The sequence below is a fragment of the Globicephala melas genome, chromosome 1 (genome assembly GCF_963455315.2).
Source record: "Globicephala melas chromosome 1, mGloMel1.2, whole genome shotgun sequence".
In the NCBI taxonomy this organism is placed as follows: Eukaryota; Metazoa; Chordata; class Mammalia; order Artiodactyla; family Delphinidae; genus Globicephala; species Globicephala melas.
The window spans coordinates 8,595,916-8,613,900 of record NC_083314.1 but is presented as its reverse complement, the minus strand read 5'-3'; the positions used below and the strand labels follow the sequence as shown (position 1 = coordinate 8,613,900).

Below are 17,985 nucleotides of genomic sequence, written 5' to 3'. Positions count from 1 at the left end.
TTTACGAGGGAAGGTGTGTTTGGCTGACAAAATAATTGAAGGGCATTTAGTGAGTGTGGCCAGGGAAGGTAGTCTATAGTGTGGGAGACAATCTTTGAAAACAGCAAGGCCTTCTGAGTGTCTCAGAGTGTGTGTGTGTGTGTGTGTGTGTGTGTGTGTGTTCTTTAAATGAATCTAAAGCATAATTGTAATACAGAGTATATTGCTAGGATATTGGTTTCCATTAAAAATTTTACATACATAGGTTAATGTTACCTGTGCATTTAATTTTAAATTGTTAGAGGGGTCAGTGTAAAATATTTCTTACATAGAGTTGTGAAGCCTACTAGGTCTGCACCTTGAAATTGTTTCAGGCGTCTTACTCCTGACTCCCTGCTCCCCAGCACATGAGTATTTAAAAATATTAACACTATTAATTCATTACGAAGTGTGACCGTTTGAAAATTCAGGTAGATATAATATGTTAGAACTTACAAGTGCACTAAAACTTCACAAAGAAGCATAGTTACTCAAATATAAATTATTAATATTGAAAAATGCTTCTTATTTAATAGCTTTAGTAGATAAGGAACGAATGCAAAAGACAGAAGTAACTAAATAGAATGTTTTCTCCAAAGGGCCTCTTTGAGATGACCTGGGAACATTGAGTATACTTGATTCTAAATTCATGTACGTAACGTAGCTGTCTTCAGAATGATTGTTTATGGTCTGGTTGGCAATAGGGACTTTAGTATAAAGAAACTTTGCAAAGTTTTCAAAACTTTGCAAAAGAGACAGGCAAAGGTTATAGGATTAGGAAGGGGTAAGGGTTGACTTTAGGGTTTGATTTCTTCCCCTCCCTAATTTCTTAGAGGATGCCCAACGGATTCACTTACTTTCAGCAAATACATTAAGCATATACACAAATTACAGGAGCATATGAGATACTGCATCATTAGCTTCCTTTTTTTCAAGAGATTTCTAGACTTGATGGGTACACAAATCATTATCAAGATGGCACAGATAACTAGAAGTAAATGTTATATAGTTATTTACAGTTTTTCCCTTCAGGTAGAGTTTGTCTTGTACAATTCACTGTGGTCTCACTCAGTTTCACTGCTTTGATACTTTTGATCTTACCAATTGGAGTTGGTTTTTTTTTTTTTTTGGAGTTGGTTTTTTTAAAAAAAATAAATTTATTTTATTTTATTTATCTTTGGCTGCATGGGGTCTTTGTTGCTGCGCGTGGGCTCCCTCTAGTTGTGGCGAGCAGAGGTTATTCTTCGTTGCGGTGCACGGGCTTCTTATTGCGGTGGCTTCTCTTGTGGAGCACAGGCTCTATGCGCGCGGGCTTCAGTAGTTGTGGCATATGGGCTCAGTAGTTGTGGCTCGCGGGGCTCTAGAGCGCAGGCTCAGTAGTTGTGGTACATGGGTTTAGTTGCTCCGAGGCATGTCGGATGTTCCCGGACCAGGGCACGAACTGTGTCCCCCTGCATTGGCAGGCGGATTCTTAACCACTGTGCCACCAGGGAAGCCCTGTAGTTGGTTTTATGTTACATTTTTATCTGTTTAATTTTTATGTATTTCTAATATTTTATCCCCTTTTAATAAATAAAAAGAGGGCTCACAGATAATACAGTCCCTGAGTTTTAGTGAACTAAAATTTTAAAAATGAAAATTTATATATTTCTGTTTGTACCCTCCATTTTTTTAGTGTCTCCCTGATTACTTATTAATTAACATATTGAGTATGATTCTTTTTCATAAATATCCTCATAGTAGACTTTGAGTTTTATCTGTATTTCCTCTGTAACTTTTCACAGAATTTGTATTTATTAACATCTCTGGAATTTATAATGTTTCACGACATTTCAGTTGCCTGTCTCAGTATGTGTGATTTCAGATAGTTAAGTATGTACAGGTCTCTGTTTTATTTTAGCTTCCTCAGTCAGTTTCTTGAATCATTAAATGGTAAAACATTGAATATTTTCTTTTAAAGCTTACAATATTGTTATTTCCCTTTCTACCTGTATTGCCAGTAGCTATAATCTTTGGTTCCCAAAACAATGAAATTAATATAATTCCAAACGTGTAACCTTCGATAGAGGGAGCTGGTCAGGAGAATATTATTTATTCACACGAAACAAAAGAAGAGCAAATTTATAAGCTATAGAGCAAAATTATGAGCTGTCTGCGTTTGAAGAAACATTGAATTATGTCTTCAAACTTAATCAGTTAATTGGACCCTTCGGGTTGTACTGTAATGGCATTGTTCCTATTGAAAAGGTATTACTTACATTAGAATAATGGAATTTCAGAGCAGAATTGGACCTTTGAGGTCATCTAAAAATCTAGTTTCCTCATTTTACAGGCAAGGTAACTAAGACCCTGAGAGGTTGTGATTTTTCTCAAAGGTCTACTCTTAATGTGGCAGGGCCAAAGCTAGAACCTAGAGCTCAAGACTTGTAAATCAAGCTTTTTTTTTTTTTTTTTGCACTGATTTATTCTGTCTCTAGTTAACATCAGTGTATTTGTTTTTAGTCCATGGATCCATAAGCTACACAAATGAGCCTGTGGACCTTCTACCTTACCCGTATCCCTCTGCCACTATAAAAACAATTCTGCCAGTTTTAAGTGAGAATGATAATGCTTTTATTAAAACTCAGTGAGAAAGAATTGTTCATTTGTACCAGAAAGTATGTGATCATTATAGACTTTGGTGTTAAAGGAGATCAGTACACATGCTTTGGTTTGTTTCTAATTGCAGTGCTGTGATTAACATTTCATCTACATTCATGTGGATGTAATTTTTTAATCTACAGATAAACAATTTTTAAAAACCTGACATTTTCCCAGTATGAAAGAATACCTCTTTAAAGATTTTGTGTTCTGTCTCACTCTCGTTTCCTCTCTTTTGATCCAAATTTTTATTGCTGTATTAGTTTGGGTTCTCCAGAGGAACAATCAATAGGATAGATAGATCGATCATAAGGAATTGGCACATGTGCTTAGGGAGACTAAAAAGTCCCAGAATTTACAGTCATCAGGCTGGTGACCCAGGGAAGCTGATGGGATGGTATAGCTTCAGTCTGAGCCTGAAGGACTGAGAGCCAGGAGGGCCGCTGGTGTAAGCTCCCGTCTGAGGCTGAGGCAGGAGAATACCCATGTCCCAGCTTGACCACTGCCAGGCAGAGTGAATTCTCTTTTATTTTGCCTTTTTGTTCTGTTCAGCCCTTCAGTGGATTGGATGAGTCCCATCTCCTTTGGGGAGGGCAATCTCCTTTACTCAGTCTGCTGACTGAAATGTTAATCTTATCTAGAAACATCTTCACAGACACATCCAGAATAATATTATAACCAAATGTCTGGGATATTAATTCCTTATCAAATAAATGATTTGCAAGTATTTCCTCCCATTCTTTGGGTTGACTTCTCACTCTGTTGATAGTGTCCTTTGATGCATAAAAGCTTTTAATTTTGATGAAGTCCAGTTTACCTTTTTCTTTTGTTTCCTGTACTTTTTGGTATCATATCCGTGAATCTGATGTCAAATCTAATGTCATGAGGCTTTTACTCTTTGATTTTTTCTATAAGTCTTAAAGTTTCAGCTCTTAAATTTAGGCTTCTGATCCATTTTGAGTTAATTTTTGTATATGATGTAAGATAATGGTCCAACTTCATTCTTTTGCATGTGCATATCCAGTTTTCCCAGCATCATTTGTTGAAAAGACTGTCCTTTCCCCATTGCATGGACTTAGCACTTTTCATGTATGTGAAAGTTTATTTCTGGGCTGTCTTATTCCATTGGTGTATAGGTCTGTCTTTATGCCCTACTACAGTGTTTTGATTACTGTACCTCTGTAGTAAGGTTTGAAATCTGGAAGTTATAGTCCTCCAACTTTTTTCTTTTTCAAAATTAGTTTGCCTCCTTGGGGTTCCTTGAGATTCTGTATAAATTCTAGGATGAGTTTTTCTTTCTGCAAAAACACCTTTGGGATTTTGACAGGGATTGTGTTAAATCTGTAAATTGCATTGGGTAGTATTGAAATCTTAATATAGTTAATTCTAGCAGTCCATGAACATAGATGTCTTTCCATTTATTTATGGCTTTAATTTCTTTCAGCAACACTTTGTAATTTGCAGTGTACAAGTTTTTTTGCTTCTTGGTTAAATTTATTCTGGAGTATTTGATTTTTTAAAAGCCATTACAAATGGGGTTGTTTCCTTCGTTTCTTTTTTAGATTGCTCGTTGGTAGCGTATAGAAGCGCAGTGGGTTTTTGTGTGTTGATTTTGCGCCCTGCAGTTTTGCTGAAATAGTTGATTAATTGTGGTAGGGCATCTGTTCCCTGCACAACCTCCCCACCCCGGGAATCTTTAGGTTTCTACATATACATCTTGTCATCTGCAAAGAGATACTTTTATCAATTCCTTTCAGATTTTGGATGTCTTTTATTTCTTTTTTTGACTAATGGCTCTGGCTAGAACTTCAGGTACTATGTTGAGTAGAAGTGGGGAAAGTGGACATCTTGTTCCTGATCTTAGGGGAAAAGGTTTCAGTCTTTCATCATTGTGTATGGTGTTAACCGTGGATTTTTCATATATATACACACATATATATATAGCCTTTATGATGTTGAGGAAGTTTCCTTCTGTTCCTGGTTTGTTGAGGGGTTTTAATTTTTAAATCATGGAAGAATGTTGACTTTTGTCAAATGCTTGTTCTGCATTAATTGAGATGATCATGAAGTTTTATCATGAGCTTATTTTCCCTTCGTTCTGTTGGTGTGATTTATTACACTGATTAAGTTCCATATGTTGAGCCATCCTTGTATTCCAGGAATAAATCCCATTTGGTCATGGCGTATAATCTTTTCAGTATGCTGCTGAATTTGGTTTGCTAGTTCTTTTCTTATCTTTGTATAGAGAATGTCTCTTTATGGAAAGAAGATGGTTTAACAGTTATTAGTCTCTCTTTATTTTGGGCAGTGAGCTGGACACACAGACATACATACACACTTACAGACAAATACACACATATACACTTACAGACAAATACACATATATGCACATTATGAATAATTAAATACATATGTAATTATATTTCTAATTTTTCAACTTCTCTTCATTTATTCAGTCACTGGCTTCCTCCGTTAGATTGCCAATCTCATAAGGGCAGGGACCACGTGGCTTCTGTTTATACTGCTGCATTCCCAGTTTCTTGTTTGGTACTTGATGCTCTCGGTGAAAGTATGTGGAATGAATAAATAAATTTTGTTTCAGTAATCTTCTGTGATATTTTTACCATCTTCATTTAACAGATTAAAGCAGTTTAACCAGTATAACACTAGTGAATCAGTAATGCTAAGGTATGGATTTGTTTTAATTAATTACTTAATGTATATTTATTAAGCATATATACCATGCATCAGGCTCTCTATAACAGGCATTGGACATGTGATGGACAGTCCCTGACCTCAAGTAATTGATGGTCTGGTTGTAAGAAGTAGACAAGTAGTTATATAGCATAATGAGAAATTTGATAGAGGTATCAAATCTATATATTTAACAGGCATACCTCGTTTTATTATACTACGTGCTTTGCTTTTTTTTTTTTAAATAAATTGAAGGTGTGGCAACCCTCCTTGTCAGAGGATGGCTAGCATTTTTAAACAATAAAGTTTTTTTTAATTAAGGCATGTACATTTTTTAAAGTCTTAATGCTATTGCACACTTAATAGACTACAGTATAGTGTCAACATAACTTTTATATGCACTGGGAAACCAAAAAATTTTGTGACTCACTTTATTGTGATATTAGTTTACTGCAGTAGTATGGAACCAAACCTGCAGTATCTCTGAGATATGCCTGTATAGATATACTATACTATATTTTAGAAATGTGTCAGCTATTTTCTGTATTGGCAAACATTGTATACATATGCCCCCAGGTTATGACAAGTCTACTTAAAATTTGTGTTGAAGTGTTTTGTTCCTGAAACCCGTAGTGCTTTTCAGCCTCATTGTGATTTGCTCAGAGTTGCAGTTTCCTTTTTGTACATAGTTTTTCCAAAATACTTGAAGACTCACTCAGTGAACTTAAAAATTCAGTTGCTGAAAGAAAAAAATCCTGATACTTGAGAATTCTGAATATCAAATCCAGATTTCATGGGAATGAGTTACTTTTTAAAAAGAAAAAACATGCAACTGTAAATTAGTATTTGTTTACTTTTTAAAACATATTACTTTTCCTCTCATAAGTACAGTAGTCAAAGAGGTAGATTATAAACTCCTAGAATCTGCATATATATTCTGTATGTTTTCCTCATTAAGCAATTTCAGTATTTCATTAAGTTTCATATAAATAGCAATTTTCAAAATTAAAATAGTATATTTTGCATACTGATACTTGTAACAAATATTCTTTCTTATGATATTTTATATTATGGTTTTATTTTCTACTTGTTTAAACAGCAAATACCACTGTTCTGTCTCCCAATACCAGAAGATTTTAGGTTATCTCATTTGCTAAAAGAAGGCAAGGAAGGACTGTAAACAGTTTACTTTGTTTTTGTCTTGTTACATTTTGCAAATATGATTCTATCACTATTTCCCCCATCCCTTTTTATCAGTTACTTCTTTTCCAGAATGCCTCAAGTCTTAGTGAAATTGTAATGATTCTGACTTTTTAAGAGAAAGCAGGTTTTCCTCTCCAGTTGGCACAACTTGTCAGCTCTTTTAGTTGTTTTTGTGCTGTTACTTTTCTTTTCCCAGCTGAGTAGTATTTTCCCCCCAATCCAGATATCTTTAAAAATATAGAACTGTCGGTTTACTCCATGATACTGCCAATTATTATTTCTGTTTCTTAATATATGCCAGATATACCACTATGTAGCCTTTGAAAAACTATTTCACCTCTGTCTCTTCATCTTTAGAGTAAAGGGTGCTGGGATTGGACTATATGGTTTCTGAGGTCCTTTATGCAATGACTTACACAAATTTATTTCAAAATAATGCAGGTCAGAGTAGAATGAGCTTTTAGCTCTTAGTATTGGCTAGGGCGTCCTAGAAATGGCCATGAACTAACGACGTGATTAGTGAAGGTCTCCCGGTTTTCATTCCAGGAGCCCACAGCCTACTGAAGTGTCATAGCTGTGTATGATTGTGTGCGTTTGAGCTTATTTGTGTGTGTTTACTTCAGAATTAAGCGAAGTTATACCATAGTGACTTTTGGCAACTCAGAATTTTCAGTGAATCTGAGAAAACAAAATTAGATAACACTCTTCTGGTTGCAATTAACAGATTCTGCTCAACTAGTTAAGACAAAAATTGTTTGTGTGGGGTGCATAGAATGAGATGAGGGATTTTAATGGCTCTTAGAATCAAGAAGAGTTAGCAGGAGAATAGGTCTTACAGGCCAGATATTATGAGGGATATTGTATTCCATGTGTTTTCTTGTATGCTGGTAATGTTGCAAGAAGGGGGACCCCTTCCAGGGCCCGAGAGTGGGCTCTTGTCTAACACTTGGAAATGAATTGTCTGAGGAGACACGCGTGCTGACAAAGCAAGAGACTTTATTGGGAAGGGGCGTCCTGGCGGAGAGCAGGAGGGTAAGGTGACCCAGGAGGACTGCTCTCCCACGTGGCTTACAGTTTCAGGCTTTATGGTGATGGGATTAGTTTCCAGGTTGTCTCTGGCCAATCATTCTGACACAGGGTCCTTTCTCGTGGCACGTGGAACCGCTCAGCCAAGATGGATTCCAGTGAGGAGGATTCTGGGAGGTTGGTAGGACATGTGGACTGGCATCTCTGTCCTTTTGACCTTTCCCATATTCTTCCGGTTGGTGGTGTCTTGTTAGTTCCGTGTTCCTTACAGGATCTTCTGTCATAAAATAACTCATGTAGATTGTTACTGTCCTTGCCTGGCCAGGGTGGGTGGTTTCAGTCAGTGTTTTCCCTAACAGTAACTTCATTATGTCCTTCTGCAGTTGGGTTTTCTCCATGGGTCAAAAGACACGGTTATCTGTAATTTTAGACTTAACCTCCTTATAGCCTTGTGACTGGCGAGCTCCAATTTATAAAACACATATCAAAGAAGAACTCTCAGTAGACCTAGCCCAGGACATATGTCTTGCCCAGTGACCAGGAACCAGGGGATTATTGCCAAAAGGAATGATTTGGAACGGGAAGGGGTCATCAAGCAAAGATTGCTTACTTGGTAAACATAAAATGCCCATTATTGATATTTAAAGGGGTCTAGTTTTGAAGACAGAAATACTTAAGGGTAATAATTTGTAATGGAAAAGACTTTTCTTTTCCATTCTAGTACTGTATTCTAGTGATTTTGATCTAAGTCTACTCTATTCAGGTGAAGAGGGCTTTGATTTGGATTCAACCAGCCTTATAGTCAAATGCAGACAGAAAGAGGTCTCCATATGTGTGTGCTCATTGTTTTTCCTGTCTCATTTCCTTTATTTTTCTTCCTTCTCTGTGTACTTAAACCATACCCAGTGAGTCTGTATTTACATATAAGGATTTAAAAGTAATATGGTTAAAGCTTAATCTTGTTATTTTATTATATAATGTCTAGTTAATTTCTATTTAATGATTATCCCTTGGCTTCTGATTTTTAAAAGTCTAGACTCAGTTCAATATGACACACATTTGTTGAGTGTTCTAGGTACTAGATTTACAAAGAGGAGTAAAAGCCGTTGTGTCCCCTAACATGAACTTAGAGAAAAATATAAATCAGAAATTTCAGCATGTTAAATGAAGTTAAATGTTTAATATGCTCTCCACCTTAATAATAACTCACTTTCTTTACATTTAAAATTTTACTTGAATATAATTTACTTGTAGTGTAATGACCATATCATTAGTAAGCTTGACAAATTTTCACAAACTTAACACATCCATGAAACCAGCATCCAGAGTGACTCAGTTTCAACCACACAATGTATAACTAAATGCATAACAGTGAAAATATTGGAAAAGGATGTTCTGCTGTCTTCGGGTACCTTTTTTCCCCAAAAAGTTTTTGCTAGTTGCCTCTGCTGCTATTATTTTTTGCAGTAAAGAATGGTTTCTTTGGCTTTTTAACTGAATGCCAGGGATCCCACCGAATTCCAAGTGAAATACATTCTCTGTGTTGGTACTAATTTTTATAATCATTAAAAAAAAAAAGATGCTTTGGGATAGCTTATCATTCCAAATGATTTTACCATTCCAAATTTCTGAAGAAAATGTAATATGATTAAAATTAACATTGTTTAGCAGGACTTCTTTAGAAATGTTTCTGTGGTTGTAGTAGTGATTTTTATTATTATGGATTTATGTAACTTCCATGATATTTATCAAATTTCCTTCACTTGAATACAACTAGAATAAAATCTCCATGAGTTACTAGTTGTTTTTGAAATTTACACTTGTAGCTTTCTATAAAGAAAAATGGTTTAATGAAGAATTTAGTGTGAATATGATTGAAACTATTGCACTAAATATATAGATAACTTTTGAAGTATCTTAAGCATTTCAGAGGCATTTATTCTTGAGTATATAATTGATGTACTTCAATACATAGCATATTTCCTTGTATATATTACATGCTTAGTAATTAGTTGAGATTTGTTATTCAGTTTTTAAGATATTTTCAACTACTCTTAAATGTAACAAATCTCATCTTTATAAATGGATTATTTCCCCTGAATATTTTAAAACGCATTTAATTTGAAATATTTGCATTTTTTTAAATGAACTCAAGGTAACACTTTCATCTTTCACATGTGAGATTATGTATCATTTATTCATTTTGAGACTCTTTAAGGGAAAAAAAGATTGACTTGATTTTTAAACTGGTAACGACATTTCTGAGAATATTATAATTGCCAGCAATTAAGCAAATCATTGAGTATTTGAAAAATACTGCCTACTTACAATAACTACTGAATGGTAACAATTTAAATATATTCCCACTAAAGATTTCTCTTACTACTTCACAACCAATAGCATAAAAGATAAGGGGAGGTTTTTCCTTTTTTTTTTTTTTTTTTTTTTAGTGGAGTGACTGAGAGAGATATGGAATTTCTTTGCAGTAATTAAATGAAAGTGTTTATCATGCAAAGGAACTTTAACATACCCATTTTTATTCTTTTAAAGGAGGGTGCCTCGGCCCGTAAGACGCAGACTCCTGCAGCACAGCCGGTACCAAGACCAGGTAAAAATATAAAACTTTTTGATTTTTTCTATAATCATGACAGTGAAAAATTTTGATAATGTATAATGCTTTGAAGGAATTGAAATTTTATGTAAAATACTTCAAAACTAGTATAAGAACATTTACTTGAGTAAATAGGTATAGTTGAAGAGTTAAAGAAAATTTTCAAGAAAAGGTTTTTAAGATTTTAAAAACATGTTTTGAAAAGCTATTTATTATGTACCCATTCCCCCATCAAATTCCTTGTTTGAATTCCATGATAGTATGGTGGATGTGATTTTTGTTTTTTCCTACAGAAGCATAGAACCATAATTTTAATAGACTGATAAGCAGCTTTGATGTTTAGATTTTCAGATATCTGTGTTATTGAGCATATTAGGTTCCATAATCATTTTTTAAAATATGTATGTTAATAAGCAAGGGTAGTATTGAAGTTACTGGGTTGGCCAGAAAGTTTGTTCGGGTTTTTGTAACATCTTATGGAAGAAACTGAACGAACTTTTTGGCAACCCAGTATGTTAGCAGTATTTTTTTTCCCTCTTCCTAGTACCTAAAAAGATTGATCTTTATAAATGCATGTAGATATGAACGCTATATTCATTTTAGGTGTTTTGGGTTTGATTTTAGTGTTCATTTGTTTTATTTTTACATTTAGCATAGTATCAGTGCTGTTAAAAGTGGCTATGAAGAAAATGAAAAGAATTGAAAAGGCACAGTCAGGAATTTGACTGGGTGATCTTCCTTTTCAGTTTGTTAGTGTCAGTAGTGCAGATTTGTATATCTTTTTATTCATAGTACATTCGCACATAGGCTAATTCTAAAATTATGTAGATTACAGGTATTCAAATTTCTGGAAGCACTTTAAAAGCATGATGTTAAGAGGTTTATATTGGGATGGTTTTGTAGGCTCTTTCACTGTGTCTTGGATCCATAAACCTGGGTCTTGACATGACTAGTATTTACTTTTTTTTTAAATGACGGGTTTGTTTGAAATCTTTGTTAAATTTGGAGCACATTGGATGTAATTTCTTTCAGATGACAGGACCATGGCACTATTTTTCAGTAGAGAAGACCATACCAAAAGCTGTTAATGAGAATATAAGGAAGAGCAATTAAATTTAATAAATATTATTTGAATGCCTTCCATGTACTCAGTGCCAGAAACTAGGAGAAGCTAAAGGAGCTCTTTTCAGGAATGAAGAAAAAAGTCAAGGAAATAAGAATGGGCAGACTGAGTTGGACCCAAGGAATATAGCCTGCAAAGTAGAGGAATATTGTGAAGGCAGTTGAATGATAGATACAGAATTATTTGTTTTCCCTTGGAAGGGGGGGATGGCAGGCTGTAGTTGGTCAGTCTAAAGAAGATCACATGAGAAATTCAGAAATGGTATAAAAAGGAAGAAATCACCACCTGAGGATTCTAACTCTGTTTTGTGCTGTGTGATAAATAACTGTCTCCATTTCACATTTTCTCAAAATCATTAGGCAGACAAAGGAAAGGGGTAGGGGTGGCACTAATACCTGAGTAAACCCGTTTGTTCAAATGTGCCATGTAATAAAGCAAAGGGAGCTGGGTTCTACCAGCTAGTTAGTTATTTGGTCCTGGGGAAGGTCACATGTGAGGTAAGGAGCTGTGGGTCTTTTCAGCTCCTAATATTCCATCTTTCTTTTTCGATTGTTCTGCCATGGTGATTAAAATGGTTGAAATTAATCTTATCTAATGTCTCATAACAAATACTCTGACGCCCATCCATGTGAGGTCTCCTCTTCTTTTACTCACTGATTGATTCCCATAGGTCCACAATCCCTACCCACCATTCCAAAAGCAGTGATTTATTATTTTATAAGTTTTTAATACTCATTTGTCAGTAAGACCTGAGTTGAGTGGGTGTTAGCAGTTTGTCATCTTTGTCTTGATCAGTGAATTTTTGTTTTGCAGATTGTTAAATGTATTTGCTTATTGGGTGATGCCCAATTTTGAAGGCATATTGTGCAATATATGGCATGTTCACCTGGATTATCTTTTTTAAATTGAAAAATAAAAGAAAACCACACAAAACATTTCTGGCAATGTAACGTTATACATGAGACAGCATAGATATATACTGTTATTTGTTAGGTAGAGTTTGAATTATTTGGAAATAGGGGACTGAACTACCTATTCTTTTTTCCTTCAGTGAAGGAACTCAAGGATGGTGTTCCTTTTTTTTTTTTTTTTTTTGGCTGTGCTGCAAGGCATGTGGGATTTTAGTTCCCTGACCAGGGATTGAACCCGCACCCCCTGTATTGGAAGGCGGATTCTTAACCACTGGACCACCAGGGAAGTCCCATGGTGTTCCATTTTTGATCATTTTTTCTTATTTATTCTTTCATCAAATATTTATTTAGCACTAATTGTGCCAGGCAAGTCCCTGGGTCAATTTAATATTTTAAAGTGTTTACAATTATTCCCAACTTCTAAACATTCATTTAGGGAATATAACTAACAAGAGGCACATGCCTTCCAGTGAATTAAGAAACACAAGCCTTTGATAAGCTACAGTCCTGGAACTTAATGTTGTTTCCTTTTATAGCCACATGAATCTCTTGCACATATCCCTGCTCTTGCTGCCTCTTTCTAATGCGTGTACATCACATACTTCACTTCTCCATCTTTCATTCTTTACTTCTGTTTCATAGGTCTTCTGAAATGGGTAGGTGAGTACCCATGACTCTGTAACTCTAGTTTATCTGCTTACTGCTCATGTGAGATTGAGAGAGAGAGTTAGCCCTGTTCAGTGATCCACTTTGTAACCTAGGTGTTGGTTGGATTACCCCATTCCATAGTTTCCATGATTTTCAAACTTCTGTCCCTAATTCTTCCTACCTCTGGTATCATCTGTTAACTGTTTAACATTTGGATGTGCTGTAGGCATCTTAAAACTGATTAAACCTTAAAACCTTTGCTCTTTGATATTTTTCCCAAGATGTCTTACTTCACATTCTTCTGCTTCTTCATGAATAAATGACACTGCTATCAACTCTGTTTCTTAAGTCCAAGACTTAGGAGTTACTCTTTATTTTTCACATTTGCTTATTCCTCTCATCTAATATGTCAGTGAGTTCTGTCAAATTTACCTTTTCTGTATTTCAGATTTATCTATTCTCTGTATCTCCACTGCCACAACTTAAGTCTAAGCCACCAGCATTTCTGTAGACTAGTGCATCTTAAAGTATTGTTATTAGTCCATTACCTGTTTAGTTCTGGTCCCTAACAAGATACAGATAGGAATTGAGGGTACAGTACTGGCACAACATCCAGGTGCATGGCCAGTTTTCTACCTGTTCATTGTTACTGTATTTTATTTAGTTGACCTTGGAAAGTTTACAGAAAAACCTTATGCTTAACCGCACATAATTTGGGTAGCACCACTATAGAATATCGGTGATAGTCCTAACTGAGCTTCCTGCTTTCACGGTTGTCCCTCTTATTTTTATTTTTTTTGCGGTCCGCGGGCCTCTCACTGTTGTGGCCTCTCCCGTTGCGGAGCACAGGCTCGGGACACGCAGGCTCAGCGGCCATGGCTCACAGGCCCAGCTGCTCCGCGGCATGCGGGATCCTCCCGGACCGGGGCACAAACCCGTGTCCCCTGCATCGGCAAGCGGACTCTCAACCACTGTGCCACCAGGGAAGCCCCATGGTTGTCCCCCTTTTGATCCCTTATCTAAATTTATTGTTTTTCCCTTACAGAAGGTGTGATGTGAAAATCAAATTATGTCACTTTCTGGCTTAAAAATTACAGGGTTTTCCAGTGGCACTTAAATAACAAACTTAACGTTGCCTAGAAAGCCATACATAAAGTGGCTCCTATGTGTATTTTTAACCTCATCTCCTGCCACTCTTCCTTTTGTCCCCATGGTCTGTCTGCACATTTGCAGTTCCATAAGCATGACAGTTTCTTCCTGCCTTTGGCATTTGCCCACATTCCTACCTCTTACCAAGACTGTTCTTTCACTTGTTCTTTGCAAGTTGGCTCTTTTTTGTCCTTCAAACCTCAGCTTAAATGCCATTTTCTTTGAGAGGCTTTTTCTAAGCATTTTGTCTAAAGGACACTTTAATATCAGTGTATATTCTCTTTGCTCCTTAATATTATGTATTCAAATTCGTTTATATGTGTTTGTTTGCCTATTTGTTATGGTCTGGTTCCCCTATTTTACTGAAAAGTCTTTGAGGGCAGGGATTATTTCTGTTTTATTTATCATCATAAAAATAAGAACCTAGCAGAGTGCCTTGTACATAGGCTGTGAATAAATATTTAAGTAAAGAATATTAATTATATTTGAAATCAAGCATAGTAACAGTAGTTGCCTCTTCTCAGCTTGTAAACAATTGGTCATTGCGTTTGCGGAAGGCAGTGGTAGTGGTAGAGGCACAAGCAGCAGTAGCAGTTTACGTCAGCGGGGGCCACGAGGTTCAGTGAATGGTAAATATGCCCAGGGCCCAGGACCTGGACAACTTGCCTTGATGTTTTAAAGACTCTTAAAACAGAATCAAGATGTAGAAATTGTTATCTCTGATTTATGGTTGGGGACAACTGAAGCTGAGCGGCATTCATCTTAGCGTGCTGGGGTAATTTGCCTGTGAAGCGGCACAGTGGGGATAGAATCGAGATCATCCGAGTACAGGCTCTTGCTCTCCATCACTCTCCTTGTGGACTCGTATTATTCTGCTCTTTGCTCCCCCATCCTTTAAATCAAGCTTATCCTTAGCATGTTCATCTTCATGTCCCTGTCTTGGTCCTTAATTGTATTTGTTTTTTTACTAAACACCTAAAGTTTATTTTTAATATGTGAGCTTTTATACTTTGTGTTTTTGCTACATTAAGTCTTCTCAGCCTTGATTTGAGAGAATCTTTTCCTGTATTCCAGGGTCCATTGTGGGTTCCCTTAGCAAATCAGTGGTACTTCAGTTGAAGATTTCTTTGTTCTCCTTAGTCATTCAGCAGCTCCCGTCTACAGTTTATCCATCTCTCTGTCCATCCCATCATTCCTGTATCCCGCCAGCAAATTCAAAGTATTTATTGAGATTGTATTACATTCCAGATGACACTATCTAGCTGTATCCATGTATACATGTCAGATGTATCCATGAGTACTATTTCTAAAAATAATTTAAGAAAGTTTTAGTATTTTTTTCTCAGGAAGAAGAAAGATGAGAACACCATAATAAATATGTGTGTGAACTTGTATTTGTATATATCCTTCTCTGCTTTCTGTGGCTAGAAGAATCATACTTGTGGACTACGTAATATTTTCTCACAATGAAATAGCTATATAAAGGAGTACAAAGTATTAGTTAAAATTTAGCATTTTACTGCTTTTAAAATGGAACATATTCCAAAGATGTGTGTGCTTTCCTTTAAAAGTGGTATCTCTAAGAACTAATGTTGAATTAGAATTTTAAATTGTTGAATTTTTTTGTGTGTGATTTAAAAAAATTAATTGTAGCACAGCACATGGCATGTAGAAGGCAGTCAATAAAAATTTATTGTATGAATAAATACTGAAAATTGAACATACATCACTTTTTATTGTAAAATATGTTAATCTTGAACTAGGCTGATATTGCCATTATTATGCCAACAAATATTTTTGTGTATTATAAAGTCCATTGTATATACAAATAATGAAAAGATACAAATATTCATGTTTTTATAACATGTATTCAAAATTATTGATAATACGGGCAATTCCAGAATAAAGACCTTTACATGACTCATTGCCTATAATGTTTTCTTCTGCTAATAAAAACCCAAAAAATTTTAAAAAGAGAGAAAAAGGTAAATATTTTAGGTCTTAGTCCCCAGTAATGTCTTTGTTTTTCCTCCACAGCGGTTAAGTACATTTGCCTCTCCCAGCCCTTCCCCCAGAGTTAGATGCTCTTGTAGTACTCTGTTTTTGCATTTATTACAGTATAATCAGTTAATTCAGAAGTTATTTATTTGCTTCCTTTTCTAGATCCAAGCATCCATGAATGTAGATACTCAGTGCCTACCAATGCCCATGTATCCCCTTTCCTTGTGACCACTGATTGTTGAAGTGCTAAGGCACTGTAGTGGTTTTGTGAAGCAGAGAAATAACTTAATATTATTTAAGAAGATTGCAATACATTTAAAAATTCTACAACTAGTCATATATAAATACAGATATTTTAGGCCTTATTTACTTTGTAGGTTTGAAAATAAGAATGTGATTTTCATAACAACATTTTGAATTTTTTTCTTTCTTACAGTTTCTCAAGCCAGACCTCCCCCAAATCAGAAGAAAGGTAAGGTTGTGCCTGTGACTCTAAACTTACTTTAAAAAAGTAAACGTGAGTAAGCTAGCTTACAAAATCAGGGCTGATTGCATGCTTGTGCATTTATACCAAATGTTTGTGTTTGGTGTCTGTTCTGAGTAGTCAGTGCTCAAGTCATCCTGATCATTAAATATTCTGAGTATCACTGCTGACTAAAATATTTTTTAGCTCAAAAGAGTTAAAATTACAAATTTACAAACTTTTAACTTATAATTAGGAAAGTAACTATAATTCCTTTGAATAACATATTTGCTCCTTTAAAATTTTGTCCTTATAGGATCTCGAACACCCATTATCATAATTCCTGCAGCTACCACCTCTTTAATAACCATGCTTAATGCAAAGGACCTTCTACAGGACCTGAAGTAAGTAATTTCTTAAACTGTTCTTTTCATAGGACATGGAACTATTGTTGAGAATTAGTGTTACTAATGCAGTATTTATTTTGAGAAAGCAAAAATTCAGTTTCAGTGCTATAGGCTTTACAGATAGTCTCAAATATAAATTTCAAAACAGTATATTCTTTTATATCAATACTGTGGGGAAAATTATAGAAACTCTGACTAAAGTTTTAACGAATAAGGTATTATTGTATTAATTTTTAACGTGAATTATTTTGCTCCAGCTGAAGAGCTTGAAGAGGTTCTAAAACAAATTCAGGTTGTCTTCTCCTCACTTCCAAATTCTGGTTAAAGAACCAAAAAAGTAATATGAACGTTAAATAATTAGATGTATATACCTCCTAGAGGGAGGAGGAGGGACCATACTTTTTTAACCTAGACATCAGTAAAAGATAGTTGAAGAAGTGAAGAGGAAATCTATATCCTGTGTTAAAATTTCCAGATGCTTAACTTTCTCAGTAAAATAACGATGACGATTCTTAAAAAAGAAACAAAACAACCTCACCTCCAAAAAGAAAATCATGCTGCTTCTAAATAACTTATGACTAATTAAAAATGAGTAACAAAATAAGTTGTAATACTTGCTGATTCCAGGTTTTACCAAATGCAGAATTGAATTTTGAGTGCCTGTGACTTAAATAGCTGTATAAAAACCTAAGTAACTGGCACATACAAGTGTATTCATATAGTGTTTTTTCTTTAGTACTTTTGAGTGAAATTTTCAGTGAACCTTTCCCTAATAACAATGTGGAAAGAAGGAATTTTTAGGTTTTATATTTTTATATTTTATTAGGCTTTTTTTGTGAAGTTTAGTATTCCGACAGTGTTGTGGATTACTCAGATAATCTACAGTCTGCAGTTCCTCAAGTAATCTACAGTTGGATGCATATGAAATATAATTATTTTGGCCCATCTCTTTAAATAGATCTGATAATATAAAATATTATTTTATAATAAAGATAGCAAGTAGTGCATGGAAATCACAAACTAAATTTTAGCATCTTTCTCTTTAGCCTTACTACAGAGAAGCCAAACAATTTAACAAGACTACCTTCTTT

At 35.1% G+C, this 17,985-nt stretch overlaps 1 protein-coding gene across 1 annotated transcript in view; it reads left to right on the top strand.

The window, feature by feature from the left end:
- The window catches only part of CDC73 (cell division cycle 73), a 92,390-nt gene that overhangs the window by 55,039 nt on the left and 19,366 nt on the right, over window positions 1–17,985 (top strand). Inside the window, exons 11-13 of the mRNA XM_030884116.3 lie at window positions 10,132–10,189; window positions 16,461–16,496; window positions 16,804–16,891. Coding sequence (XP_030739976.1) covers window positions 10,132–10,189; window positions 16,461–16,496; window positions 16,804–16,891 — 182 coding nt within the window. The remainder of the gene's footprint in view (window positions 1–10,131; window positions 10,190–16,460; window positions 16,497–16,803; window positions 16,892–17,985) is intronic.